At 37.3% G+C, this 27950-nt stretch overlaps 6 protein-coding genes and 1 long non-coding RNA gene across 9 annotated transcripts; 4 read left to right on the top strand and 3 right to left on the bottom strand.

The window, feature by feature from the left end:
- Positions 1–251: 251 nt before the first annotated feature.
- LOC147791329 (protein NDR1-like) lies at positions 252–1260 on the bottom strand. The gene has a single exon (XM_087126793.1). The coding sequence runs from the start codon at positions 1239–1241 to the stop codon at positions 729–731; it is 513 nt and encodes a 170-aa protein (XP_086982919.1). The 5' UTR covers positions 1242–1260; the 3' UTR covers positions 252–728.
- A 1439-nt stretch (positions 1261–2699) lies between these two features.
- LOC111802577 (NDR1/HIN1-like protein 26) lies at positions 2700–3561 on the bottom strand. The gene has a single exon (XM_023687001.2). The coding sequence runs from the start codon at positions 3501–3503 to the stop codon at positions 2826–2828; it is 678 nt and encodes a 225-aa protein (XP_023542769.2). The 5' UTR covers positions 3504–3561; the 3' UTR covers positions 2700–2825.
- A 3636-nt stretch (positions 3562–7197) lies between these two features.
- Positions 7198–8492, top strand: LOC111802598 (uncharacterized). Of its 2 annotated transcripts, none has more exons than XM_023687026.2 (4): positions 7198–7288; positions 7369–7455; positions 7713–8002; positions 8081–8492. In XM_023687026.2, the coding sequence occupies exons 2-4, from the start codon at positions 7438–7440 to the stop codon at positions 8160–8162; spliced, it is 390 nt and encodes a 129-aa protein (XP_023542794.1). In that variant the 5' UTR covers positions 7198–7288; positions 7369–7437; the 3' UTR covers positions 8163–8492. The 2 variants fall into 2 exon arrangements, with proteins under 2 accessions (XP_023542794.1, XP_023542793.1); XM_023687025.2 differs by having other exon boundaries at positions 7200–7288; positions 7707–8002.
- A 1000-nt stretch (positions 8493–9492) lies between these two features.
- On the top strand, positions 9493–13173 carry LOC111802550 (chaperone protein dnaJ 50). Its single transcript, XM_023686958.2, has 10 exons — positions 9493–9839; positions 9927–9989; positions 10080–10146; positions 10251–10310; positions 10966–11016; positions 11131–11211; positions 11535–11647; positions 12082–12199; positions 12355–12481; positions 12686–13173. The coding sequence occupies exons 1-10, from the start codon at positions 9721–9723 to the stop codon at positions 12787–12789; spliced, it is 903 nt and encodes a 300-aa protein (XP_023542726.2). The 5' UTR covers positions 9493–9720; the 3' UTR covers positions 12790–13173.
- Positions 13174–15247: 2074 nt separating this feature from the next.
- LOC111802502 (polyubiquitin) lies at positions 15248–17744 on the top strand. Its single transcript, XM_023686898.2, has 2 exons — positions 15248–15390; positions 15726–17744. Exon 2 carries the CDS (start codon positions 15726–15728, stop codon positions 17553–17555), a length of 1830 nt encoding a protein of 609 aa, XP_023542666.2. The 5' UTR covers positions 15248–15390; the 3' UTR covers positions 17556–17744.
- A 3248-nt stretch (positions 17745–20992) lies between these two features.
- LOC111802595 (CRIB domain-containing protein RIC10) lies at positions 20993–24284 on the top strand. Of its 2 annotated transcripts, none has more exons than XM_087127269.1 (5): positions 20993–21357; positions 21758–21835; positions 21920–22017; positions 22121–22250; positions 23883–24284. In XM_087127269.1, exons 2-5 carry the CDS (start codon positions 21778–21780, stop codon positions 24086–24088), a joined length of 492 nt encoding a protein of 163 aa, XP_086983395.1. In that variant the 5' UTR covers positions 20993–21357; positions 21758–21777; the 3' UTR covers positions 24089–24284. The 2 variants fall into 2 exon arrangements, with proteins under 2 accessions (XP_086983395.1, XP_023542790.2); XM_023687022.2 differs by having other exon boundaries at positions 20996–21357; positions 21662–21835.
- A 196-nt stretch (positions 24285–24480) lies between these two features.
- Positions 24481–26289, bottom strand: LOC147791330 (uncharacterized). Its single transcript, XR_015422541.1, has 2 exons — positions 25307–26289; positions 24481–24844 (listed from the first exon to the last, which is right to left on the bottom strand). It is a non-coding gene; the product is annotated as an uncharacterized LOC147791330 (long non-coding RNA).
- Between the last annotated feature and the right edge of the window lie 1661 nt (positions 26290–27950).

The raw sequence follows: 27950 nt of genomic DNA on the forward strand, positions 1-27950 counted from the left end.
CCTGCCTGGTAGGTCATGCTTGCACATGTAGGTTGTGTATAAAGAAGTACTACGCATCCAATGTGCATAGATTGGAGGCCGCCTAAAAGAATACGGTTTTAAATGATAGGTCTCATTTATTTTGCAAGTCCATGACATCGTTTTATGACATTGTTTTAATTGAACATTTTTGCATACAAAGGTTATGTCATGCATATGATAGCGACTCTATTTCAGTAGAAAAATCATTGTCGTTACAATTACAATTAAGATTTTTCACAAGTGCTCAAAAATAATTTCTCACTAAATTGTACTTACAAATCATTACATTGAACTATCCATATGGCTGAGAGCCTTCATAGTCGAGGCACAACGACACTGACTCTTTAATTACCCGAGCAACCTAAAACGGTCTACTTCTATCCATTTAAATAGGATAACCCCAGAGCTTTGTTGGCTACTAGTACCAGCATCATAGCCTTATACCTCAAGTGATAAGATAAGGAATCACTACAAGGGGAGTAAGATTCGGATTACCTTGTTGATCGAATATCTCAAGGTAAGAATATTGTTTGAGATTCGAATCACTCCACAAGCAAGATCGATCATGTCTAGCTTGAATGATTCTTATTGACCAAATATCTCAACGCAAGAACACTTGATTAAGATTCTAATCATCCGAATCTTACTCCCCTTGCAGTGATTCCTTATCTTATCATCAAGCCCTAGCACGTTGACTTCTCGAGTTCTTAGCTCAACTTCATTTCTCTTGTTCCCACCATTTGCCCATCAGGACCAATATGAACACAATCTTCCAAAACCAACCCTCGATGCTTTGTCTTGAACCACATAATCTTATATCCAACACTCGTCACCAACCCAACTCTCAAATCCACCTTCCCACACAACCCATTCACACCCAACTCAACCTCATGCACATCAATTCTCTTGCTTTCCAAATAAAACCCCGACATCGAGCTCGACCCGACACTCTCGTTCTTGCAACGTACCGTTACATTAAGCTCATCGAAGAACACACCAACCATTTTGTTGGGGTTTGAGATCGTCACATTCAATGCTAAGGAAGAGCTAGCGCTACCATTTTGATATGGCTTCAAATCCATGTTGGAGATCATGAAGATAGGCTTCTTGGGGATTAGGCTCGCCCATATGGCTAAAGAGGCTAACCCTAGAATTGTTAGAACTTGTAGGAACCATATGTATATAGAAAACTCGCATTTGGAGGCGTTTTTGGCTTCCATTTTGGAGAGAAGGGTAAGGATTATGATGGTATTATATAGATAGCTTGCAATTTCTTTGTGAAGAAGAAAGGTAAGCCATTTTGGTGTCGTGTTTGAGTTGGTTGGAAAGAGGAGCTTTTAGCTACTTTTGTTTGCTTTATTCGTTTGTTCGTAGGAACATGATTTGTGGGTGTTGTGTTTTTTTAATTTTTACATATCATATGCACTTCATCTATGACATTTAAAGGGGATTTCTTGGGTGTAAAGTTGTAACTTTTGCGTCATTGATCATATTGGAAAAGCTTGAGGTCGGATTCCTTGCTTCAAACTACTAAGAATGTTCCCACTTAGCTTGTTACAAAAACATTTTAATTGTATTTAGTTTGTTTTATTTCCTCGAGAAATGGGCGTAAGTAAGCCCGATTCAACTGTAAAGTCGAGGACGAAAGATGCTTTAACCTATTTATCTCGTTTAATTAGGTTCTGGATCATAATTTTGTCGATGCTTTAATCTATTTATCTCGTTTAATTAGGTTCTGGATCATAATTTCGATAGTAGGGCTTCTACCTATTTATCTCGTTTAATTAGGTTTTGGATCATAATTTCGATAGTAGGGCTTCTACCCATCTCAATTGATCAGTTTTTGGTCAGTAATCTCGTACTTTCGACCGACTAACCGATTATTTAGTGTGTTAATGTAACAGCTGAAGTCCACCACTAGTAGATATTGTCTTCTTTGGGCTTTTCCTTCTAGACTTCCCCGTCTACTAAGCAGAGGTTTTCACACCCTTATAAAGAATGTTTTGTTCCTCTCTCCAACCGATGTGGGATCTCACAATCTACCCACTTTGGAGCTCAACGTCCTTGTTGGCACTCGTTCCACTCTCCAATCGATGTGGGACCCCCCAATTCACTCCCTTCGGGGCCCAACGTCCTCGCTGGCACACTGCCTGGTGTCCACCCCCTTCGATGCTCAGCCTCCTCGCTGGCACATTGCCCGATGTGGAATCTCAAGTTAAGTTTCACCATAAGCAATCAAGACGAGGTCGCCCCTCCCTATCAGTCTCGCTGATTTTCCCCCTCCAAATTCTCAGCATATCTACGCATTTGATTAAACCGCTAATACGGTTGATCTTCCAAAAATATAGATAGTTAGACATCAAGTCTTTTACGAGAGAAAAAAGAGAATGTAGAAGTTCGTTCGTTCGTTTTTTTTTTTTTTTTTTTTTTTTTTTTTTGTCGAGTAAAAAGAAGGTTAATTTACAAGTTTAATCCTCGAACATTTAATTTTTTGGTAATTCATTTATGGTTAGTTTCACATCACAAACTCATAAGTGAAACCCTAATCCGATCCAATAGTTTCAGCGATTTTCCTTCGACTTTATTCTGAGCAGTAAAAGTATAAAATTACGGATTTTTCGATGAAAATCATAAAATTATTGAACGTTTAAAAATTCTCAAACACACCAACCAATAATTAATCCAACAAATTTACAATCCCAATCTCAAATTCAATAATTAAAAAAAAAAAAAAAAAAAAAAAAAAAAAAAAAAAAAAAAACATTAAAGTGTTAGGTCAATCAATAGTAAATATGTTATGAAAATCAGGTAAAGTAAACCGGGCATCTCACATCCCTGGAAGAAGGCAAAATCATCCCATCAGGGCCCACCGACACGTCACAATTAGCATGCATCCCGTGGCGCTTACTATCCCACGTGGATATCCTAAACCGGATAGTGGACGTAATCTCCAACCGGAAAGCCACGGTCCCTTTAGACCGGTCATTATTAAACTCCATCCACCGTTCATTATTGATATTCAACGTCGCGCCGCTCAGCACCGCCGCCAACACCTTAGTAGTCTTCGGCGCCTCATAATAGGAATCCAGCAACGGCGTCGACCCAATTTTCTGGTCTCTATAATAAACCGAACCGGTAATCGAACCGTAGTAGATCCCAATATTCAAATTCGAATTTCGAGCCGTGACATTGAACGCAATCTGGGCATTCTCGAACCCGCTCTCCAAACCCAAACCGGGAACCGAAAAGTCGTGGATAAAAAACCTGGGCCGGTGGGGTCGTAAACTGAGCCAGAGAATAAACGTAATGATGCCCACAATCAGCAACAAGCTTAAGAAGATGGCGCATATGAGCTTTGACAAGCGGGTGGTGAGGCTCTCCTTGACACGGTGAACGTAGTAGCGCGCTGTGTGGTGGCGCTTGATTGGGCGGTGTTCGGGCGTGTTGGTGTGGTGCACTGGCAATTGGCTGGGGCTATGCATTTTTTAGGATCAAAGGGTGGCAATTGGGTTGATGGGGATGAACAGAATCACTTCTGTGGGGGAGTTTTGGTGATATATATATATATATATATATATATATATATATATATATATATATATATATATATATTTGTAAAGGGAATATGAATGTCTTGGTTGGGAGTTTTTGAAGAGGAAAGAAAAGAATAAAAAGGTGGGATTGTTTTGGTTAGTTGAGTGGGAACGAAGAAGCAATCGATTTATTCTCGTGTTTGATTTTGAAAAAAGTTGGTGCTTCAAGACCGAGTTTGTGAGAATTAGAATCTCCGACCTTAAATTTGAGATGTGTGTGTGTGATGTCCCACATTGGTTGGGGAGGAGAACAAACCACCATTTATAAGGGTGTGGAAACCTTTCTCTAGCAGACCCGTTTTAAAGCCTTGAGGGGGAGCCCAAAGAAAATAATATCCGTTAGCGGTGGATCTGGGCTGTTACAAATGGTATTAGAGCCAAACACTGGACGATGTGCCAGCCTTCTACCTCTTCTCCGAAGGGGGTAGACACGAGGCGGTATGCCAGTAAGGACAGTAGGCCCCAAAGGAGGTGAATTCACATCGATTGGAGGAAGGAGAGAGTGGCAGCGTCCCCGAAGGGGGTGGATTATGATGTCCCACATTGGTTGGGAGGAGAACAAACCACTCTTTAAAGCCAGTAGATGTTGGGAGGATTCTAACTCTGTTTAGGATGTCTGTAACAGCCCAAATTCACTGTTAGCAACTATTGTCGTCTTTGTACTTTCACTTTTGGGCTTCGGCTCAAGGTTTTTAAAGGGCGTTTGCGTTTTCACATTCTATAAAAAATGTTTTGTTTTCTTCTTTTAACTGATGTGAGATCTCACAATATCCAAATTAATTGATGCACCAATTTTTGAGTATATCAAAGATTCGGGATGTATAAAGTGAGATGCGTCACTTTTGTCTCACTTTTTTCGAAGAGAAATAATGCGAGATTTTAGTTTCTAAAGAACCAGCTTTAGTCAATTGCTCGAAGGCAACTATCAATCATAAAAAATGTCATTGTTGTTATTTTGGTCCCTTATTAACGTGGAAAATGTGCTTGCCAAATGTCGGGTATTGAAGATTGCTAGACTCTTACATTGATTAATTAATGAAAAGGTCATAGATATATAATTTAGAGACATTATTTCTATTAGTATGAGTTTATTTTGAGAAAACTAAAAGTAAAATCATCAAAATAAACAATATCATACGATTATGAAGGGTCATTGCTCCTGTTTTCTTTGACCTTCGGTAATTCACTTTTACTATATATTTTGAAAAATAATCTTCCAAATACTTAAAAATATTTATATTTTTTTAGAGTGGTCGGATAATTAATAATAAAAAAATTAATTATAAAATTCAATAAATTCAATAGTTTAATTCTACCAATCTAGTTTCGAGGTAACTCATAGACCAACTCAATCTACAAAAAATTTCATGTATGTGAATCCAACCCAACCCAAACCGTTCGAGTTGGGCTGGGTTGATCGAGGTTTCTGAGCCAAGTTCAAAACAGACTCCATTTAAAAAATCAAATGGTTATCAAACATAAACGAGATTTATGAACTAAAATTGAATTTAAACAAACAAAAAGTTCTATAATTAACTAAAATTGAATTTAAACAAACAAAAAGTTCTATAATTATAACTAATAAGATTAGGGACGTTGAAGTATATTCAAATGGTTCGCCATAAAGTTAACTTTAACCGCTCAAACATTCAATTATTAATGGAAGAATTACTTGAAATCCACGTATTATAATTAATTTCTTGATTCCTAATCCCAAAATCAATTCAATTCACATTATCCAAATGACTAAAAAAGTCAAACCCATAGCAATGATTAACGTTATAAATCTTTAACTTAATAAATTGCTTGAATAATCAATTTAAAGTTAAATGGAAATTAGGGGATACGACGTCGTATAATCCCAATACAAGAGAAAAAGGCTAATGAATCTCCATGACATGCGGCTTGATTTCCTACGTTCTCATCCATCATGTGCCCTTCCATGACAGCCTTTCAAATTATATGGGAATTCTCTTTAATCCTAGGTGGGTCGGAGAGGGAATGAAACATTTGTTATTAGATGTGTTTTAAAACTGTGAGGTTGACGACGATACGTAACAGATTAAAGCGAACAATATCTGTTAGTGATGGTATTGGACTATTACAAATGGTATCAAAGCCAAACACCGAGTAGTATGGCAATGAAGACGTTGAGCTTCCAAGGTGTGTGGATTATGAGATCCCACATCGGTTGAAGAGAGAAACGAAATATTTCTCTGCAGTGGCCTCGACTTTTACAGAACTAGATCAACCCAACCAACTCAACTAATTCGTACCTGAGTTGAATTTAACTCAAATAAATGAAAAATTAGTTTGAATTGAGTCTAAAAATGTCATAACCGATACTCAACTCAACCCACAAACACCTCTAAATTTGAGTCGAAAAATATTTCTAACTCCATTCAACTTAATCCATGAACACTCCTAATTTCTTTCTTTTGTTTGTTTGTTTGAGCTTTCCCTTGCCCAAGTCCACCGCTAGCGTCTACTATGGACAGGGTCTAGCCCTACTTCGATTAGTGTCTCGCACTGTCCCCTGATTGACTCTATACCATTTGTAACAGCTCAAGCTCAACGATTTTATATAATAAAATAGGAATATAACTAAACCTCATGTCTAATTAACTATTTTTTTTTTCTTAATTGTATTGTTCATTATAATTATTCAAAGTCAAAACCAATTGCCAATCTTGTAATTCAATTGCAATTAAAGCAATCTCTCTTGAGGAAGCCTACCAAATAAAAGTCAAACTCTATTCCAATTGGACATCCAAGGGTTGACCTTTATGATTATAAGATATTATGAAATTATATATATATATGTATAGAATTCTTTTAGTCAATATAGAATTCAAGAACTATTCATTATTGAACCATAATATATTATTCAATCATTATTAAATAATATTAATAGAATATTAAATTTATACCAAATAAAATATTGTGTTTTGATGAACCATACAAAACTAATTTAATAATACTTTTTTAATTCTAATAGTAATTAGCAATTTTTAAATATTTGTGAATAATTAAGTTATTCTTCTAAATAAATAAATATATATATATATATAATTATTTGGCATTTCTTGTTATAAATAATAAATTTGATTAATTATTGGAGTTATCATCGTAAGATAATCGAGTTTGTTAGATGTAATGACTCGACCTTTTGATGTCATGACGTTTTGATGGGAACGTTTAAGTCTATGACCTTTTAATGCGAACGTTTAAATCTAGTAACTCGTAAAGCTCGATTAAAGTAACCCAAAAAAGCTAGTAACTCGTAAAACTCGTTCTATCGTTCTTTTGAAACTAACATTTTTTATTTTATTTTACCGAATAATTGAGTTAAGTCTAAAAATATCTCAACTCGGTTAAACTAAAACTTTTCTATGCACCGATAATATATATACACATGTCATCCACACATGTCTCTTTCTTTTTAATTATATAATTTAATAATGATTTCAAACTTGACAACTTTGTATTAAAAAAATGGGTGCCAATTGGATGCAAGCCATTGTTCAACTTAATTGAATAATGATTATTACCAATAATCAATCGTTTAATCTCGTTTGATATTAGTTAATCTCTCTTTGTCTATAAATATGAACAAATCAGTTCTCAAATTCGGCAGTTTCTGATAATTTTTCAACCAAATTCTGCAGTTCCAGGTTGGTTACTCTGTTCTTGTTTGATATTCAGCCATTCTTGTTTCTACCCTGAAACTGATACCCTGTTTTGAAATACCCAGCTGCGGAATTCTTCACGAAGAACAGAGCCTCTTTTTCTCGCTCAATTCGTTTTCTTTCCCGAGAAAGTGATGGAAAATTCCAAATTGGTGAGTGTTCTTCAGCTTTGATTTTGATATCTTTCTTCTTTCATTGACTTTGCTCTGTTTTTTGTTCTGTTTTTTGCTCTGTTTTTTCCCTCTGTTTTGCTTTCAATTTCGTGTCAGAATTCTTCTTCTTTCCTAGAAGTTAATCGATTGGAAGAAACGAAAAATCCCCAGAAAATTTCAGTTTTCTTTATAATTTTGATGAAAATTTTCGAATTCTGAAGAGGATTTTGATTCCCTGAAATGAATTAAAGTTGCAGAGTAATCTATCTCGAAAAGGGTCTCAGCGTGGCGGTGATATGATGATTGCTACCAGTTCCGCTCCTATGGCGGAAAAATCAGCGACGGCGGCGGCGGCGGAGGTGGCATTGGTAGTTGGGTCTGCAAAAGACCATCTGGGTGTTCAACAATTTCATCATCAAATCACTATAACCACCGGCACCACGGCGGCGCCGGATGAACATGCTCTGTTTCGAAGAAACAGTTTCAGGAGGTCTTCTTCTTCCTGGTTTTTGGATCCGAAGAAAGTTCTTCTCTTCTTTGCCACTGTGTAAGTTAAAATCTCCTCTTCAATTACAAACCCATGTCGTCCAAATTCAGGCTGTTAATGGTGTTCGTTCTGTTGCAGGTCATGTATAGGAAGTATGGTGCTGATATGCTTCACTCTGGCCATCGGAAAACCCACCGCCGGCGAACTGGAGTTCCATTAACGGCGAGGAAACCAAGAACTGCCATGGCAACACGATGAAAAATGTTTGTACAAAGCGATAGAAATAACGAGAAAGACAAAAGGGCAGCTTCAAAGTAAAGAGGTACATACAGCACTCATATGCGACAGAAGGAAGAAAGTGACTAACAAAAGGAATCTTTCTCGAGCACCTCGTATCCTTCAACCGATAACTATATTTCAGCTAATCGAGCTTTTTCGTTTCTCCCAAAGGGTATTAAAAAAAAGTTGATATGAACCAAACTATCAACTTCGAACAAAATGTGAATAAAAATGTTGTTTAAATTATGAGAAGATATTCCAATTCCTTTTAGAGCTTTGTTTATTATCCGATGATTACAAGTTTCTTTGCAATTTTATGTAATTTAGATGACATGTTTAAAATCATTTAAGCTTGACGTGATCGATCTTTTTTGTGAAGTAATTCGAATCTCAAACAAGTGTCCATTCGAGTAATTCATTATAAAAAAAAATACTCACTCACTGTCTATTACCTACTAGCCATCGATTTCATTGTAGCGTTTGTTGCTCTGGCTAATTGTATTCCACTTCCCAACGAGATTTTAGAAAATAAAGTCGAGCTCGACCAAAATTTATCCCATAAAATAATTCACCTGTTTGATATAAGATTCTAATACTAATTAATATATATATATATATATAAAAGGGTAAAATTGTCATTAAAAGATGCTCTTACATAAGATTCTAATATATGGATAAATCCAACGTATGATATCATGGTCATGATTTTGACCGAAAATGACGATGTCGAGAAATTAAGTATTTTAAAAACGTGTGATAATTCTTAAGCATTTTAAAAACAATTAAGTTGTCTTGGTCGAGAAATTATGTTCGTGTTGTTTTTTAGTTCAACAACACGTGAAGACAAGAATTAAAAAATTTGATATTTTGATCGATGATATATGTCTTAATCGGTTGAGTTATACTGCAGTTAGCGAATTATGTTCATGTTAACTATTGTTTTTATTTTGTTAGCCAGCGGACGAACCTTCTAAAAAAATAAAATATATTATAATTATTGAATTATGTACATAATTTTTCAGTTCAAAACACGTGACACAGTGAGAATTCAAATTTGTAATTTTCTTTTGTCGATAATATATTTTAATTTATTGAATTAAGAGAAATTAAATTAAAAATAAAAAATATTTGATATAATTAAATGATATTAGTAAATGTTCCAAACCCTAATTTTGGGCATGGTGCGTGGAATGTCTTCTTAGATCCTATTTTCCCCAGCCGTACAAGCGACCAGATATAATAATGACTGGAAAAGTATGCAAATCGGACGGTTCAAAACGATGGGTTCCAATCCAACGGACCTCCCGTTGCGATGAGCAAATTTGCGCCAGCCTTTGTTCCTCGATCTGAAATTTAATGCTTGAATCATCTTCTACCACAGATCAGTTGACATTTTGTTTCTGTAACAGGAAGGTGATTCTGTAATTTTCAACGGAAACTCGACAATTTCAATTGCGCCAAATCCCTAGCTCGAATTCGGAGCTAGACGGCTGGAGATTATGGCGCCACCGGCAACGACACGGTGGCGCGCAATCGTATCAATTATGGTGACTTTGCTGTTGATCTCACCGTCGATGGCCATCTACTGCGACGAAGACGATTGTTACGATCTCCTCGGGTATGTTGGGGTTAATTTTGATTGTTGTTGCGACAATACCTAATTTTGGTTTTTCTAATCAATTCGATTTTCTACTGGTTTTATCAGAGTATCGCAGAGTGCAACGCAATCGGAGATCAAGAAAGCTTACTACAAACTGTCATTGAAACAGTCTGTATTTTATCTTCTTCTATTCCATTTTTTTTCTATTGTGATTCATTGTCACTTCATTTTAATTTCTATTTTTGGTGTTCGATGAAGCCATCCAGATAAGAATCCGGATCCGGAATCGAAGAAGCAATTTGTTAAGATTGCTAATGCTTACGAGGTACAAAAACATCAAGTTTCTCGATGCTGTTTTCTTAGCCATGCATTTGTTGTTACTTATTGTTGTTTGATTCCTTAATATGTGAACTTATCTATCAATTGCAGATTTTGAAAGATGAATCGACGAGAGAACAATATGATTATGCAATTGCTCATCCGGAAGAGGTAGTTTTTTAGTGCTTAATAATATTGGTTTCACTATCAATCTTTTCATATCTTATGAAACTAAATGCCGGTTAAGACCTATTATTTATACCCTGCCATTGCCATTATAGTTGGTTTTGTGGGTTTTTTTGCTCTGGCTTACACTTCCACTGGAAGTGGCAGTACGCTCCTTTGTGATACCTATTTAACTTGTGTGAAGTGATTGAATTGCATTTCCCTTGCACAATTCAGCTGCCTGGAGGCTGGTCGAAACGTAAATGTTAAGTCAAATGTTTGCCATTTGAACGTTATGAAGATGATGGTGAAAAATGAACAAGATAATTATATAAGAGGATTACAGATAGATTGTTTGACAGTTTTATAGAAACAGTCCACTTTTTATGAAAATCATCCCAGAAAGAAACCTAAAATACTGCTAAATTTGCATCAGTGGACTGCCAAAAGTTCTCTCCCTTAGGATGGATAACATCTTTGTTTTGAAAATGTATGTCTTTGGGCTTGCCTTTAACATATGCGGCTGTACCATCTTGCTTTCAATAGAAAATCCGAAACTCAAGCAAAGAACAAATGATGATTGTATCATTATTTGGCCAATTAGACGATGGATGCTGGCTGCGTTTTAATTGACTAAACTGTGATGTCTTCATTTTTTTAGGTATTTTACAACACAGCTCGGTACTATCATGCGTATTATGGTCATAAGACGGTAAGAATTTTTATACTTGTCTCATTATACATAATATGTGGTTTATAACTAGGTCTATTTATCACTCTTCATTGGTTTTAGTAGTGATTTATTGATTTTCTCCTCTCATTTTAGGATGCCCGTGCTGTGCTGGTTGGCCTTCTCCTGATTGTATCTGGATTTCAGTATTTGAATCAGTGGACAAGATATCATCAGGTACTAGTACCTCTTAAGTTATTTGACCTTGAAAAAGTATGATGATAGGTTAAATTGTTTGATGGATGGTCTGATTAAAATTTTCATAAGACGTGAATTTTAGGTGCTGATATCATTCCTGGTTTTGTCTGAAAAATGAAGCCTTTGCTATTGATTCTAATCCTGGCTGTTCTATATTTGAGTCATATGATGAGGGCAGTTTTGTCCAATTTTTTTTTCAACGTAATTTCGTGAACTTTGTATATTAAGATTCACTTTTCGTTATCCAAATCTGCAGATAGATGTAAATTTCTTTCTACTGAATCATTTACTTCATGCTATAGGCTATTGACATGGTCAAGAAAACCCCTGCTTACAAAAATAAATTACGGGCTCTTGAACTTGAACGAAGTGGAGGAGCAACAAACAAGAAGAAAGGTCACAAGCAGTTGGATAAGTAAGGAGTTGTTGGTTAATTACTAGAATTATTGTTCTTCTGTTCAGATTTCCCAGTCCTTTTATTACGCATAAATTTCTGGTTAAATTACAAAACTAGTCTTTGAACTTTGAGGCTCGTGTCTAGTAGATCCATTAATTTTTACAAATTTTGAATTTGTCAAGCATTTATTAGACACAAAATCGAAGGTTTAGAGACTATTAGACACATAATTGAAAGTTTACTAACATATTAGACACTTTTAAATGTTTAGGGACCAAACAGATACAATTCTCAAATCTCAGCGACTAAACTTGTAATATAACCTAAATTTATTTTCACTTATTCTGAATTCTTTTGATCTGTTATTAACTGTTTATTGCCTGTGTTTTTACATTTTCTCATATTGGATTCTCAATCTAACATATCTTTATTTTATCTTTTGTCTGTGTCAGAAAAGTGGATGAAGATCTTGGCAAAGAACTGGAATTGCAAATCAAAGGAGCAGAGAAACCATCTGTATGGGAAATACTTGCGATTCGTTTCATTCTTCTACCTTACACTATTGGCAAGGTTAGGTTTTGTGCTTGCAAGTTTTGGAAATTTTGAAGGAAACCTTTTCGTGCTTACCGAGCGGGGCTTTATCCATTTATCTCATATACTGAGCGGGGCTTTATCCATTTAGCTCATATACGGAGCGGGGATTAACGTTTTTTTCCTTGATCCAGTTATCATTGTGGACTGGTTGTTGGTTTTGGAGATACAAGGTTAAAAAAATACCTTACTCTTGGGAAGATGCGGCTTACCTGACGCAAAGATCACTTAGAGTCCCTATTGATGCCTGGAAAAACATCGGTGAGCAATGAACTCTTTAATTGCCCCATTATTCGTTTCCTTCACCCTTCACTGCTCAATCCCTTTGTTACGCATAAACATCTATGAAGTTCCACATTAACGATGGTAGAATTCCCATATTTGTTCATGATTAGCCATTTTGTTTCTTGCTCTCTCAACCTTCCAGAATGCCTAATCTATTCTTGCTTGAATTCTGTAAATCAGATGAATCAACAAAAGAAGACCTCATCCGGCGATGCCTATGGAAGAAATCCAACTTGGAGAGCTACATGTCGGAAATTCGAAAAGAATCGAAACGCCGGAGATAGGTCTATAAGGATTGCCCCACAACCCTGCAACATTTTTTGGTAAAACTCAATTCAACCAAAAGAGTTCATTCACCTTGTTTTACCATGCATGCTAGAAAACTAGTTAGATTTTACAGCAAACCATACCATAGCGATCAAATTACTACTGCCTTATAAGCTGATGAGACCATTTAACACCAGTTGAGCCTCCTCACTGTGATTGTCTCTGAAAAATACAAAATTTTGGATTGACCCCTGCGCAAATACTTTCTTTAGGTGGTGGTTACACGAGGTAATTTCATTATGGATCAATTGTATGTCTCTGGATATCAGCCAGGAACCACCTTTTGTTTTGAAGTTACTACTCTGCATTGAAAGTTCTGTATGCATTTTCTTATTTTATGAGCTGAACATCCACGGCTGATAATTTATTTTCCTTCTAAACATCCCCTCTGAGATTAGTTCGACGTCGGATAATATATTTTCAATGATAGTTAAATATGAAGATTTGTATCTCTGACCCTTACCTGAGAATATTAGGTGTTAAGCAGTCGAACTGTGTTTAGAACGACGTTTGACTTTCAATAGTAAACCATGACAAGAATGAAGTTACTATGCATGGAAATTATAAGCGACGTTTAACTTTGAATAGTAAACCATGATAAGAATGAAATTACTACTATGCATGGAAATTATAAACTGACGTTTGACTTTGAATAGTAAACCATGACAAGAATGAAATTATTATGCATGGAAATTATTGTTTTTTTTTTTCTAGGGTTTGGCTTACCTCTAGTTCAACCCTTTAATTTTCATATCATATTTAATAGAAAAAAGATGACATGTAAAAATGGATTTTTTTTTTTTTTTTTTTTTTTTTTTTTTTTTTTTTTTTTTTTTTTTTTTTTTAAGAATCTCATTTGATGAAATTGAAAGTTTAAAGGGAAAGTTAAGTATCTTTTAGAAAAAAATTTCAAAACTAAAATAAATAATTTGTGTATTTACAGATTAAAAGATATAAATATAAAAATATAGAGTCCAAAATATAAACCATGTCATTTTCTTAAAAAGATAGGAAAATCTTATATATGTATATATATACGATCACTTTCGTTGTATTATAAATAATTAGGAAATTTAACTAAATAATAAATATTTAATTAAAAAGTTAATGAACTCGACTAAAATAATTTTTTTAAAAAAGTCAAAAGATTCCCACATTATTAGAAAATAAAAATAAACATAACTGAGGCATGCCAAGAAAAAAAAAATTGAAAATATAAATACTAAATTAAAATATATCAAATTGAGTAGTTGAACTTCAAGAAAAAGTAAAATAAAATTGAATGGAATAAAATAAAAATCTGTCTAAATTTGTAATTTAACAAACAAATAAATTAGGGAAAAGTCTAAATACATTGTACAATAATAAATGATAATATTGCGACGTGTCAACTGTTTTTGCTCGTCTTTGTGGCTCCGTTGGACCTTAGGCGAGTTTTTCCTTCGTCAATTGAACGCAACTCATACGAAATCCAAGTTTGTTCACCCACAAACGACGCCCATGTGTGCATGTTCAGTCGTCTACGACTCTAGTCGACTTCCCACTATAGTAGTTTAAGTCATTTGATTCGACCTTGCATCTACTCTAGGCCAAGGTTTCTTATGTGCAACGTTGCATTTCGGTCATCATCTTGGTTCCCAACAACATAACTCATGCATTAGGATGCCATTCCATGTCTTGGGACAGGTCGACCATCTTAACTTGCTTGAACATGTCTATCAGGATCGATCCATGTGTCACTCATCTCATTGTGACATCCCAAACATCCATTCATCGTGTCATTCATACCTATCAAGGTCATCCAACACTATTTTTGATAGACCCATTTCAAAGAAAGTTGTCCAAGACACTCGCCCAGCCCACACCGCGATACACGTATGTGCCATAGGGTAGCCTACTTAGGCCACAAAGCGTCGTCGGACATCCAATTGACACAAATTTTGGTGAGTTTTCATCTTTTATATAAATAAACTTAACTTTAGAGTCACATCCCAAAACTCATATAGAAATTCTGACTTTTAAGGTTATGAACGAGGAAGCTACTGAACCCTCTACAAGATTGTCTTCAACGGTCGTCGTTCTCTCCGACCTTCCTAATTTCTCAATTTAATTTTAATAATACTCTTAGTGCGTTAAATGATACATCGACCCTAATTTAAAAGTCTCCCCAAGTCTATCTTGAGTGTGGGGTCACGACCCATCTAGAGAAAGAAGAATAGTAGATTCAACGCAAAGACGCGCAAAACGTCTAGAATTTTCTTGAGAACCACTAGAACCTAACTCCGTTATAACGACGTTAGTTGTTGTTTTGCGTGCTATTATTGAGTCGGCTAATTGCTTTGAATTTGGTCCACAGATTCCATTTCTGCCTTCGCCTGCAAGTAACGGCGATTGACAGATAATAAATGCTTACGTGGCGGAAATGTGTGGAGAATTCATCGCCTGCCATGACCTAATTCTCCTTACAATTTCCTATAAATTCACCCCTTCCGCCCTGGGTTTCTCCGCAATTGAATCTCTCTTCTTTCATCGATCAATCTACAGCGAATTCTTCCAAGGTATTTTTCTGCTTTCTTTTCTTTTTCGCTTTGATTCTGTTCATCTGTTTCGAGAGTTCTGGATCGGTGTTGTTTTTTTTCCCCTTTTGTTGTGGAAATTTTTGAATCGTTTATTCTTCTGGGAGATCTGATGCTTTGTGGTTGGATCCGCTTGGATCGTTTGAAGTTTTATAATATGTATTCGGATTGTAGTGTGTTTTGTGAGAGATTGGCTTGAAACATTGGGATTTTACTGATTTTATCGAAGTGAAATTTAGAATTTAGGTTTTTGACTTGTTTGTGTTATCGTTCTGTTTAGAGATTGTCCTGATTTCTGTGTGTTTCGTTCTGTATAGATGCAAATCTTCGTCAAGACACTCACAGGGAAGACCATCACCCTTGAGGTGGAGTCTTCCGATACCATCGACAACGTTAAAGCCAAAATCCAGGATAAGGAAGGTATCCCTCCGGATCAGCAACGTTTGATCTTCGCCGGGAAACAACTTGAGGATGGCCGAACTCTTGCCGACTACAACATCCAGAAGGAATCAACTCTCCACCTTGTGCTTCGGCTCCGTGGTGGCATGCAAATCTTCGTCAAGACCCTTACAGGAAAGACGATCACCCTTGAGGTGGAGTCTTCCGACACCATCGACAACGTCAAGGCCAAGATCCAGGACAAGGAGGGAATCCCTCCGGACCAGCAACGTTTGATCTTCGCCGGGAAACAACTTGAGGACGGCCGAACTCTTGCCGACTACAACATCCAGAAGGAATCAACTCTCCACCTTGTGCTTCGGCTCCGTGGTGGCATGCAAATCTTCGTCAAGACCCTTACAGGAAAGACGATCACCCTTGAGGTGGAGTCTTCCGACACCATCGACAACGTCAAGGCCAAGATTCAGGACAAGGAGGGAATCCCTCCGGACCAGCAACGTTTGATCTTCGCCGGGAAACAACTTGAGGACGGCCGAACTCTTGCCGACTACAACATCCAGAAGGAATCAACTCTCCACCTTGTGCTTCGGCTCCGTGGTGGCATGCAAATCTTCGTCAAGACCCTTACAGGAAAGACGATCACCCTTGAGGTGGAGTCTTCCGACACCATCGACAACGTCAAGGCCAAGATTCAGGACAAGGAGGGAATCCCTCCGGACCAGCAACGTTTGATCTTCGCCGGGAAACAACTTGAGGACGGCCGAACTCTTGCCGACTACAACATCCAGAAGGAATCAACTCTCCACCTTGTGCTTCGGCTCCGTGGTGGCATGCAAATCTTCGTCAAGACCCTTACAGGAAAGACCATCACCCTCGAGGTGGAGTCTTCCGACACTATCGATAACGTTAAGGCCAAGATCCAGGACAAGGAAGGTATCCCTCCAGACCAGCAGAGGTTGATTTTCGCTGGAAAGCAGTTGGAAGATGGGCGAACCCTTGCTGACTACAACATCCAGAAGGAATCCACTCTTCATCTTGTCCTCCGTCTCCGTGGTGGAATGCAGATTTTTGTCAAAACTCTCACCGGTAAGACCATCACTCTGGAGGTTGAGTCTTCAGACACCATCGACAACGTGAAGGCCAAGATTCAGGACAAGGAAGGTATCCCCCCAGATCAGCAGAGGCTGATCTTCGCTGGGAAACAATTGGAGGATGGCCGAACTCTTGCTGACTACAACATTCAGAAGGAGTCGACTCTCCATCTTGTCCTGCGTCTACGTGGTGGTATGCAGATCTTCGTGAAGACTTTGACTGGGAAGACCATCACCCTGGAGGTCGAGAGCTCTGATACCATTGACAACGTGAAGGCCAAAATCCAAGACAAGGAGGGCATCCCCCCAGACCAGCAGAGGTTGATTTTTGCTGGAAAACAACTCGAGGATGGAAGGACTCTGGCTGATTACAACATCCAGAAGGAGTCAACCCTTCACCTTGTCCTTCGTTTGAGGGGAGGTATGCAGATCTTCGTTAAGACCCTCACCGGGAAGACCATCACTTTGGAGGTGGAGAGCTCCGACACAATTGACAATGTGAAGGCGAAAATCCAGGACAAGGAGGGAATTCCTCCAGACCAGCAGAGGTTGATCTTTGCTGGTAAGCAGCTGGAGGATGGCAGGACACTGGCTGATTACAACATCCAGAAGGAGTCTACCCTTCACCTTGTCCTTCGTCTCCGTGGTGGCTTCTAAATTGTTCTTCTGAAGATGGATAAATCAGCATGCGTGGTGGGGTGGCCTTGTTGCGGCCATTTGTTATTTTCTTCTGTTCTCTACTTCTTCTGGTGTTATGTTTTTAAGTGCTCCCTGAGGGATACAGTATGGGGAGAATATTAATATAAGATGTCATTTCAAATAAAAATTTCGTTTCTTGTTTAAGAATTGTGTCCAGATTTCTCTTATCCAGATTCTCCTGGTTGTTTGTCATTGGGGATGATGATGACTAAACATGGTTGAAGCTTTGTCCTTTCTGGATAATTCTTAATTCATGATGGGACGAACACAATCCCCTGGTCGTCCAGAGAATTGAATAGCTAAGGAACTCTTTAGTTGAGTCGAATCAGATCTGAATCAGATATGGCTGCCCTCTCCTTTTCCCCCAAGAACCCGAAATCTAGTTCATCTCCCCCAGGTCCATCCCCGTTCCCTGTGCCTATCTCCAAAAGTCCTCAAGTCTTGGCTACAGCTTAAATTATCATCAGTGCTAGCCATTTTGATCATATCTGCAAAAAGTTGATTTCGGCGGCCAAGAGTGCATCTGTTAAAACAAGAATGTGTATTGGGGAAACTCACTTCATCTCCATCTTGGGAAAGTGGGAAGATTTATGGGGTTTCTAGGATATACCTAACTTAGAAGACATAATTGAAGACAACATATTATTTGCTCTTTCAAAGTCAAGTTAGAAATTCTGACATTTTGAGCAAAACCATGAAACCAAACAATAGTGGAAGTGTTACGAGAGTATTGTCACCGCTTCGTGGTTTAAGAGTCAGGAATGGACAAGTTTATGTATGCTCCAGTAAATTCCACGTCAGCTTGAGAGGAGAACTAGTAGAGTTTGAGAGGCTTTCATATTTCTTGTGAGATCCCATTTTAGTTAACTCCTCCCTAATCAATACAACCTCTCCCTAACCAATTCATTTTAAAATGTGAGGCAGATGACAATAACGGTTCAAACAGCAATGGTGGTCTTGAATTAATGCAGGTACGAAGGAAGTCTATATCTTCGACTTGAGTTTCAACTATTAAGTGCTTTATCTGCTCTGCTCAATCACGGAATCGATTCTGTCTAAGTGGAAAGAAAAAGAAGAGGAAGTTAGTGAGCCCACACCCTCCTTTTATCAAAGTCGACTTTTCATTCTGGTTAAAAGTTCAAAGCTTATTTCACTTGCAATTTCAAGCTAACATGTTAAAAACGGGTTGCCACTGTTGGTCCATTGAACTTTTGTTGCTCTGAGTAAACAGTTATTTGACGAAAATGCCCAAAAGAAGATCATTGCATAAGGAGGCAGAAGCTAAGCCGACATGGGTATCAATGGAATTCAGAGGAAGCAACTCAGCTGAGTAAAAACCAAAGCATAGGGAACAGAGAGGGTGCAGCCAGGCTGCCACCCATTGGGGGTGCTCTGCATCTCTTTTTCACTTCCTTTTTGGATTTTAGTAATGTTTACCTTATTCCTTTTGTTCTCTTTGACAGATCAAAGCTGTTCAAGAATTTGAGGAAGATTTTGAGCCATTGATAATCGACCCGTATTCATTTGGAGTATAATATTTGTGTATTGATCATTCAAAATGAATTTGAAGTATGATATTAATGGTTGTATTGAATTAGGTATATGAAGTCAAAAGTGGTTTATTTGGCGGAAGCAAAGAACAAAATTGCAGAGATGAAATGGTTGGAAAGGTGATGGTGTTTATTTTGATACTCTTTTTACTGTCGCCTTTATTCCTCTCTTTGCGTACAGATACAGCGGCTTCGATTTTCCCTATTTCATTGCTGACCCTTCTTCTCTGTTCATTTGTGAAGCGGATGCGAAGGGGCATGCCACTACCTCACTCCTGCATGCACTGATACCACTCATCGTTAGCTTACACGAGTAGATATAGAGATGGAAGAAGATGAGAGGCTGATATATAGAGATGGAAGAAGATGAGAGGCTGATATAGGAACACGTTTGTGGAACATTATCACCAGATCGAGGATAGTTGGGAGGAAGTTTCACATTGACTAATTAAGTATGGTACGTCTTTTAGAAAAATCAAAAGTAAGATTATGAGAGCTTATGCTGAAAGTGGACAGTATCATATCATTAGGAGAATCGTGGTCTTTAACAATAATAGATGAGCCTCTGTTTCTTGTTTGTTCCGACTTGTCTACTCACTTTTGAGGGCCAACAAATCCTAGTCCTTGACCACATCTTTGCAAAGTCTCAACAACTGCCATTTCAACGTTGCTGACGATATGTCAGGAATGTCGATATGCACTCTCCACTGTCTTTAGTTCCATCTTTACCTTCATCACCGCATCCTTGAGTTGCCCTGACAAAGAACAACTCTCTAAGTTAGAGGTATTAAAAAAAAATGATTAGTTGAGTTATAAATTTATTTGAGATAGTTAAATCTAAATAAATGATTTTTTTTTGAATTGGTTACTTCATAGTTCTCCTAAAAAAGTTGAATTGAACCAAATCAATCTGAACAATTGAGTTGGATCTAAAAGGAATATCTCAACTGAGTCGATTCAATCCACGAACACTCCTAATAGAAATATAGTCATTGATTTTAATCTCGTTTTATTATGTTTGGGCATGTGACATTAGTCGATTTGCATTACCCAATCTTTCGCATTAAAGAGCCTCACAAATGGTTAAAAAGGATGGTTGTTTGAGACATAGAGATCATGTATTTTAAGTTCAACAACGATAAGAGTGCAAGATCAATTTGAGATACTAATTGATTTCTTACCTACAAAACTATACTCGAGTCTCTCAGTAACAGTATAGGCTCATTGCTAGCAGATACTGTTCGCTTTAACCGGTTAGGTATTGTTGTCATCCTTAAAGTTTTAAAACGCATCTATGCCCATTTCTAGTAAATACTGTCTACTTTAACCTGTTAGGTATTGTCGTCATCCTCATGGTTTTAAAATGCATCTACTAGGAAGAGATTTGGGGGCCTAGCGTCCTCGCTAACACACCGTTCAATAACCTAACTCTGATACCATATGTAACAGTCCAAACCCACTACTACTATAAGATAATGTCTGCCTTGGCCCATTATGTATCGTCGTCAGCCTCACCGTCTTAAAACGCGTCTATTAGAGAGAAGTTTCCACGCTCTTATAAAAAATGCTTCGTTCTCTTCACCAACTATAGTGGGATCTCACACTCTATTCCTTACTCGATATTAAATAACATGTGATTCTAGACGTACAAAAATTTAGAAATAAGATTGAAAATAGAAAAGAAAGTGCATGAGAGGAAATGGGTTTGTTTGAAATCAAGAGAGCATTGTGTTGAAGCAAAGGCCAAGACGTTCCTCCAACTACCATCACCTAAATCTAAGCATTAAAAGCAACTCTGAACCAATTTCACTTCACCAAAACTCATAACCCCACAAATTAAAATTTAAAAAAAAAAAATCAATTTTGTTGGTATTTTGTGTAGGCTTGGTTCCTTGTCCTGTCTTTCAATTACCCTTCATTTTGGAAGCCATTTCATTCTCAATTTACCCTCTCTCCACCGTCGTCTCTCACTACAATCAATCTGTTCCTCACTCTTTTGGATTTTAATCATTTCTTTTCATTGCTCCCTTTGTTCTTAGCTGTTTTTCCTTAATGGGTTTTCACTTTTAACCTTTTTAAACCCCCAAATGAATGCTTTGGATCGTTCATCATCCATTTGAAGGAATCGAATCCAAGTGCAGAAGCAGAGGAAGAACAGATTGCTGAATCCAACCCCCCCTTCTTTCTGCCATTTTAAGCACCGTCTTTAGGTATCGTATCCTTTAAATTTGGCTTTTACTCGCTTCTCTGTTTAGTTTTCTATGTTTGTTTGAACTTTGTATGAACATAAAGTAATATGGGTTTTGATCTTCGAACCCTTTATTGCATCTGTAGATCATGTTTTCGTCATTATTAGATACCATTCTTCATCCACCGGAAAAAGAGGGGGAAAAAGTTGGTTCTAAATCACATGCAATCAGCCTTCTCTGATACTCTAAGCATTGTTTGATCTTAATATGCATAAAAAATACACGCAATGCTTGTCTGTGCTGAGAATGTCTACTTTTCTGGCAGGATTCAGAGGAAAAAACCATTAATTCCCAACTTATTGGGAGGTTTTTTTGTTTGTCGATTCCCAATCTTATTGTTTGAAGGGGTTGGTTGTCTCAGCTGTTCTTGATTTTGAAACCATGTCAAACAAATTGAAAGGGATCTACAAGAGTTTCAAGTACATTTCCCAAATCTTCGGTAATGCTTCTATTTCTTGTCTCTTAACTTTTCATTTGGTTCTTGATTTTTGAGACTGATGTGAAAACGTTGGGACTGTGTTAGTGATGAAAGAGCGAGAGATGGAGATTGGATACCCAACGGATGTGAAGCATGTAGCACATATTGGATGGGATGGCCCTTCAGCCACAGCTCCCAGTTGGGTATGGTCCATTTTTTTTCACTTTCTATTCAGTTTTGGAGTGATTCTTGCTTCTTTTCACAATTTTATCATCTGGGTTTCTAAAATTTTCCCTACTTCGTTAGATGAATGAGTTCAAATCAGCACCGGAGCATTTCTCGGCAGCAGCCGCGGCGGCGGCGTTCGGCGATATCAGTGATAGAAGAGATTCAAGTTCTACTGCTGTAACAGCTCCTACAACATGGTCTTCTATTGGTACTTTTTGCTACCCTCCATTCTAGCTTCTTGTTTTTCTTAGTAGGATTACTTCTTTTTGCAATAAGAACAACAAATTCAGGATTAGAAATGGAACTTAGAACATGTGGTGGACGAGTGAAAACAACAGGGGCTTCTCACGGGTTAACCTCTATGATATGAACAGATTTAGAAGATTCTTTACCTCAATAGAGAGGTTTTGGCTTTTATGTCACGAGACCACTACTCCTTAGAAAGGAACAAAGGTGTTATATTTTATTATACGTGTGGTCCATCACCAGATTGATTGTTTATATCGAAAGCCATTCGAAAAATAAGATGACATCGATCTGTTCTATCAAAAATGGTTGAATTCACTTAAACCATGATGATATACCGATTCACTCGTTGATTTTGTTCGGTGAAGCTCGAAATTGTAGTCTAAGTCTGATGTTAGCGGCCTACTGCATCAGAAAATGTTTGGTTCTGGTTGAGATGGAAGTATTATGTTTCACTTTGTACATTTGATTTTCTACGTTTGTTAGGCGTCGTTCTCGTAGTTCTTGGATTTTTGTTGAATGATTGAACTAAATGCTAAATTTCGATAGTTTGTCATCCCAGTTCTGAGTAGTCTTTGTGACTTACTAGATTGTGAGATCTCACATTAGGAGAATGAAACATTCCTTACAAGGGTGTGAAAACCTCTCCCTAGTAGATGCGTTTTAAAACCGTAAGGCTGACGGTGATACGTAACGGGTCAAAGTGGACAGTATCTACTAGCGGTGGGTTTAGGCTATTACAAATGGTATCAGAGTCAGACATCGGGCAGTGTGCTAGCAAAGACGTTGGCCCCCAAGGGGGTGGATTGTGAGATCCCACATTGGTTGGGGAGGGGAACGAAGTATTCCTTAGAAGAGTGTAGAAAACTCTCCCTAGTAGATGCGTTTTAAAATCGTGAGGCTGACAACAATATGTAATAGGCCAAAGTGGACAATATCTACTAGCGGTGGGCTTGGCTATTACAAATGATATTAAAGCCAGACACCGGGCGGTGTGCTAGTGTCCTCGCTGACCCCTAAGTAGGGTGGGTTATGAGATCCCACATTGGTTGGAGAGAGGAACGAAACATTCCTTATAAGGGTGTGGAAACCTCTCCCTAGTAGACGCGTTTTAAAACCGTGAGGTGGACGGGCCAAAGCGGACAATATCTACTAGCGGTGGGCTTGAGCTGTTACAAATGGTATCAGAACCAGATATTAGACGGTATGTCAGCGAGGACGCTGGCCCCCAAGGGGGGTACATTGGTTGGAGAGGGGAACGAAGCATTCCTTATAAGGGTGTGAAAACCTCTTCCTAGTAGACGCGTTTTAAAACTGTGAGGCTGACGGCGATACGTAACGGGCCAAAGCGGACATATCTACTAGGTGAGCTTGGACTGTTACAGTTACTCAGACTTTTGTTTTTTTGTAACTTTTTTTCTTCTTTTTTCGGGTCTCCTGGCTCGATGTTGATAGGTAGTTTATAGCTTTCTGTGAACAATTCATGGTAGTTGCACATGGTCTGTGATTGTTTGATTGCTGTGGTGTGTCTACATCTTCTTCTGGACATCATTGCTTATCAAGGATTCTTAAACTCTTGTGTATCTGCTAACAGATTTTGATCAAGCAATGTTACGCCAACAATCATCGGACTTCTTCGGCGAACTTCCACGGACCGAACCCAACCTTACAACAAAACCAAAGAAAAAAAGCAGAAACTTCTCTCCAAAATCATCGTCGTCCTCAAAATCATCACGAGCATCAAAGACGAAGCCATCGTCCTTCGGTGAAATCAAGATGATACCAACTTTACGAGCTTAGAACTGCCATCATAATTCTCATACTCGTGCAAAGGAATAGAACAACGAGTCTATATGTGTAGAGAAAAAATTGTGATAGCAGTATCTTTTTTATCATATGAGGAGTGGTGTAATTTTTTTCGACTCGGAGTGTAAATCAGCTACTTTTCGCCCCGCGAAGGAAATCTCGATGTATAAAAAGAATGATCTTGATGAAATATCTATGTTGGGCAAAAAAGGCAAGCTGGAAATGGAGGTATTCGTCTATTGATACATTATAGATTATCTACAAACGTTTTAATGTTATTTTAGAGAGTTCACGAGTATTTTTGAGTATTTTTGAAACTTTAAAAAATGTTTAAAGGTATTAATGAAACTTTTGAGACGGTAAAGATCGGCATTCACACATTGTCGAGATTTAAATCCCAAATCCGACCTTTATGAACTCACAAATGGATCAAATACAACCCAAAGTTTGTGTGGGCTTAAAAGAATGAGAGTGTTATACAAATTGGGGTAGGTGGGCTTACAATTTGAACGCCAAAGCTGCGGATTGTAATTGAAAGAGCGTTTTGTAGGCACTGTCTTCTCTTCTTCTCTTAACATCTTTCTCTTCATCTCAGTTTGGAGAGGATGGTAACCAGCTTCTGCACCGGGGTTGGCGCTTCTTCTGCTCACATCTGGACCACGTTATCGGCCATTGGTTCCGACGACGTTCGAGTCATGGCTCGAAAGAGTCTCGATGACCCAGGCAGCCCCTCCCTGGTATGTTAATCTCCTTAACAATAAGGTTAAATATATGTTAGTAAAAATGTTCATTTGCTTTCTTCTAAGCTATGACCCCCACACGTTAAGATAGACAAGGGGCAACCTTCAAGTGCTGCCCATCTGACTACGTGAGGGCCAAGATTGAGAAGTGTTATGTTGTGACTGAAGAAGACGGTGTACGAGATGTCATGTTGCATTATGATGAAGAGTTTTCTAATACACAACCCTAAATGATGTTATTGATGATAAATGTATGAAGACTTATGCATGCATGTTACCTAGGTAACACGTGAAGGATGTATGAGATTGTGTTACATGAATGATTTAAGATGAAAGTTATAGGGACCTCATGCATAGTGTATATTCATTTACATTGGGTTACTTCCTATTTTATGATGATGAGTATGATGCGTGCACTGTGATGATGATGATCATCATCATGCCTTGCATGATATTTGAGGGTTTGTTGTACCTTTAGACGTCCAACTAAAGCCAACTAGCTCGATTATGATTGCGAACTTCCTGGTGGGCTCATGCTCGCACATGTGAGTCGTGTGTAGGAAAGTACTACACATTCAATTTTTTCGGACTGGTGGCCAACTCTGTGATGGTTTTAAATGATAGGTCACTAATCATGATTCCATGTATTTGCATTCTCTGACTCTAATAGTAGGGTCATTTATTGAGTATTTTTTAAAGTACTCAAACAATATGCTACTTTTATATTCCAAGTAAAGGCAAGATAATCAAGTACGGTTCACAGCAACATCACAACTAAAAACAAGGCACATGCATAGTGTAGTTGTATTTAATTTAGTAGATCATAGGTTAGCATAGGGCATTACTATTCTTGTCATTACTTATATTTATTTTTAATATTGTACTGTTTTAAGACGTTTTCTTAAACATGTAAGTCTATGACATTGTTTTATAAAGACATTTTAATGAATATTTTCGCATAAGAAGTTACGTCATGCATACGGTAGCAACTTTAGGTTAGTAGAAAACTAGGGCCGTTATATATACCAACAAGTTACACCTTCCATTTTAGTGGCTCAATCATAGGAACTCCATAGTTAAACATGTTTTGTTTTGAGCAATTCTATGTTAAGTGATTTCTTGAAAATTTTCTTAGCATGCATGTGAGTGAGAACAAAACATGTTGGAAGAACTAATTTTGGTTTGTGGGGTTAGTCTTCACTCTTAGAATCGAGTAGTGAGCAATATGACCATGTCGCAGAGGATGCAGACGAATACCAGATCCATTAAGTGTTGAATTTAGGTTCTGAATGCTGGGTCCATCCGAAGAATGAGAGAAGTATTAAAAATCAAATTACCATTTATCTTTAATTCATCGAGCTATCAATCATATTATAGTGTCGCCTTCAAATAACAGTGTCAAGACGGTAGGGACCAAACCTCCACTCACTCTACGAATGACCCTTATGGGTCAATTCTTATACTCTCCTAGAACTATTAAAATATAATATTTGGAGAATATATTATAATAATTAGTTATGAAATATATCTTAGATATTCGTAATCAATTATTAGTGGTATATTTTATATTATTATCAAGATTTAGTTAGTGGTATATTTTTTTTTTTTATTCTTAGGTATTAGTTGACTGCTTGTATCATATTTAAACATTAAGTTGGGAACATTAACGAAGATAGCATCTGATATGAACCAAGAGACATCAATCATACAATATGCTTCAATGAAGATGTGAAGAAAATATTGTTGAAATTATGAAACGATATTTCAATTCATGCCACATTGACAAAGAATGAAGTTTCATGTGATAAATTTTGGGTGCATTACAATTTAGAATTATTGTATTTCATTAATGTATTTTAAGAATTTTTATTTACTCTAGGTTACAATTACACAATGGTTAATTATGGTCATTAAGTATGAATGTTACTTGCAATGCCTTTAATAGTTTTAGTTTCATCTTGAGACTATATAAAGCCATGTATGTTTATTTGTAAGGAGACTTAGAAAATATAGTAAAAGAAACCTTTGTGCTCTTCTTTAGCCCATGGCTAAGTTTCTTTGCAATTCTATGTAGTTTAGGTTGGATGTAGAATCATTTAAGCTCGACATGATCAATCTTACTTATGTAGTGATTCGAATCTCAATCAAGTAAAAGAAATGGTTTATGTGGGGAGAGAGAAGGAATAATCTAATTAAAAGAAAAAGACAAAATGTACTTCAATCATTAAATATTTCCTGTTTTTTTAAGATTTAAATCATGGATAAGATAAGATGCATGTATTAATGTCGTGTTCCATCCATTTCACTAAGAGTACTGGTTTAAAATAGTTTTGTTTATGTAACCATTCAAAAAAATTTTAACGTTTAAACTCCGCATCTAATGAGAAATTTAAATTTAAAATTTGAGTTAGATAGGAAAATTAGAGTCGGAAAAAAGTCTCAATCTTTTGAATATCGAGATGTGTTAGGTGAGGGAGTCTGCTGCTTATTTATAGCTTGATCTTTTATATGGTAAATAGCTATATATAGTAGATGGTTAAATCGAGTAAAACTATATATAGTAAATTGCTATATATAGTAGATGGTTAAATCTGGTAAAGCTATATATATATATATCCGGTCGGTCGGGTAGAGCTTTGAAAATGTACTTCCTATTCTCTGTAATTCTCTCCTACTCTTACGTTACATATGTGAAGTCATCAATTAAAAAAAATCCTTTTAGCCATAGTTCTCCTTGCACTTTTCTCTATCCTGTAGCCAGAGTTCTCCTTGCACTTTTCTCTATCCTGTTCTTTGTGTTCATCTAGATTGAGCGTGTGCGTTGTTGTGCGATCCTAACAAGATGGTCAGTAACCAGGTTATAAAAGCTCCTGTGTGGTTTAGAATGTACGTGGGTCTTCACTCTATATCAGAGTACAAAGTGCGGGTAAAGGAGGAATTTTCATGTCTTGTCATGAGCAATAATCAACAGACCTTGCTATCTACGAGACAACGTAGATGGATTGGATAGGATGTGAAGAAATAGAAATAACATATATTCTCCTTATTCCGTACTAAGGTGTTCCATTTTTCGTATCGCATCCATAGTCGTGAGATATTGATATTAGGAGTTCTAT

Source organism: Cucurbita pepo, chromosome 9, assembly GCF_057944985.1.
Source record: "Cucurbita pepo subsp. pepo isolate OVF chromosome 9, ASM5794498v1, whole genome shotgun sequence".
Classification (NCBI taxonomy): Eukaryota; Viridiplantae; Streptophyta; class Magnoliopsida; order Cucurbitales; family Cucurbitaceae; genus Cucurbita; species Cucurbita pepo.

Coding starts and splice junctions, on each gene's coding strand:
- LOC147791329 (XM_087126793.1), bottom strand. CDS start 1,241: ATGGAAGCCAAAAACGCCTCCAAATGCGAGTTTTCTATATACATATGG.
- LOC111802577 (XM_023687001.2), bottom strand. CDS start 3,503: ATGCATAGCCCCAGCCAATTGCCAGTGCACCACACCAACACGCCCGAA.
- LOC111802598 (XM_023687025.2), top strand. Junction 8,003..8,080: donor CTTCTCTTCTTTGCCACTGT/GTAAGTTAAAAT, acceptor GTTCTGTTGCAG/GTCATGTATAGGAAGTATGG.
- LOC111802550 (XM_023686958.2), top strand. CDS start 9,721: ATGGCGCCACCGGCAACGACACGGTGGCGCGCAATCGTATCAATTATG. Junction 10,147..10,250: donor AGATTGCTAATGCTTACGAG/GTACAAAAACAT, acceptor TATCAATTGCAG/ATTTTGAAAGATGAATCGAC. Junction 10,311..10,965: donor CAATTGCTCATCCGGAAGAG/GTAGTTTTTTAG, acceptor TCATTTTTTTAG/GTATTTTACAACACAGCTCG.
- LOC111802502 (XM_023686898.2), top strand. CDS start 15,726: ATGCAAATCTTCGTCAAGACACTCACAGGGAAGACCATCACCCTTGAG.
- LOC111802595 (XM_087127269.1), top strand. CDS start 21,778: ATGTCAAACAAATTGAAAGGGATCTACAAGAGTTTCAAGTACATTTCC. Junction 21,836..21,919: donor GTACATTTCCCAAATCTTCG/GTAATGCTTCTA, acceptor GGACTGTGTTAG/TGATGAAAGAGCGAGAGATG. Junction 22,018..22,120: donor CAGCCACAGCTCCCAGTTGG/GTATGGTCCATT, acceptor CTACTTCGTTAG/ATGAATGAGTTCAAATCAGC.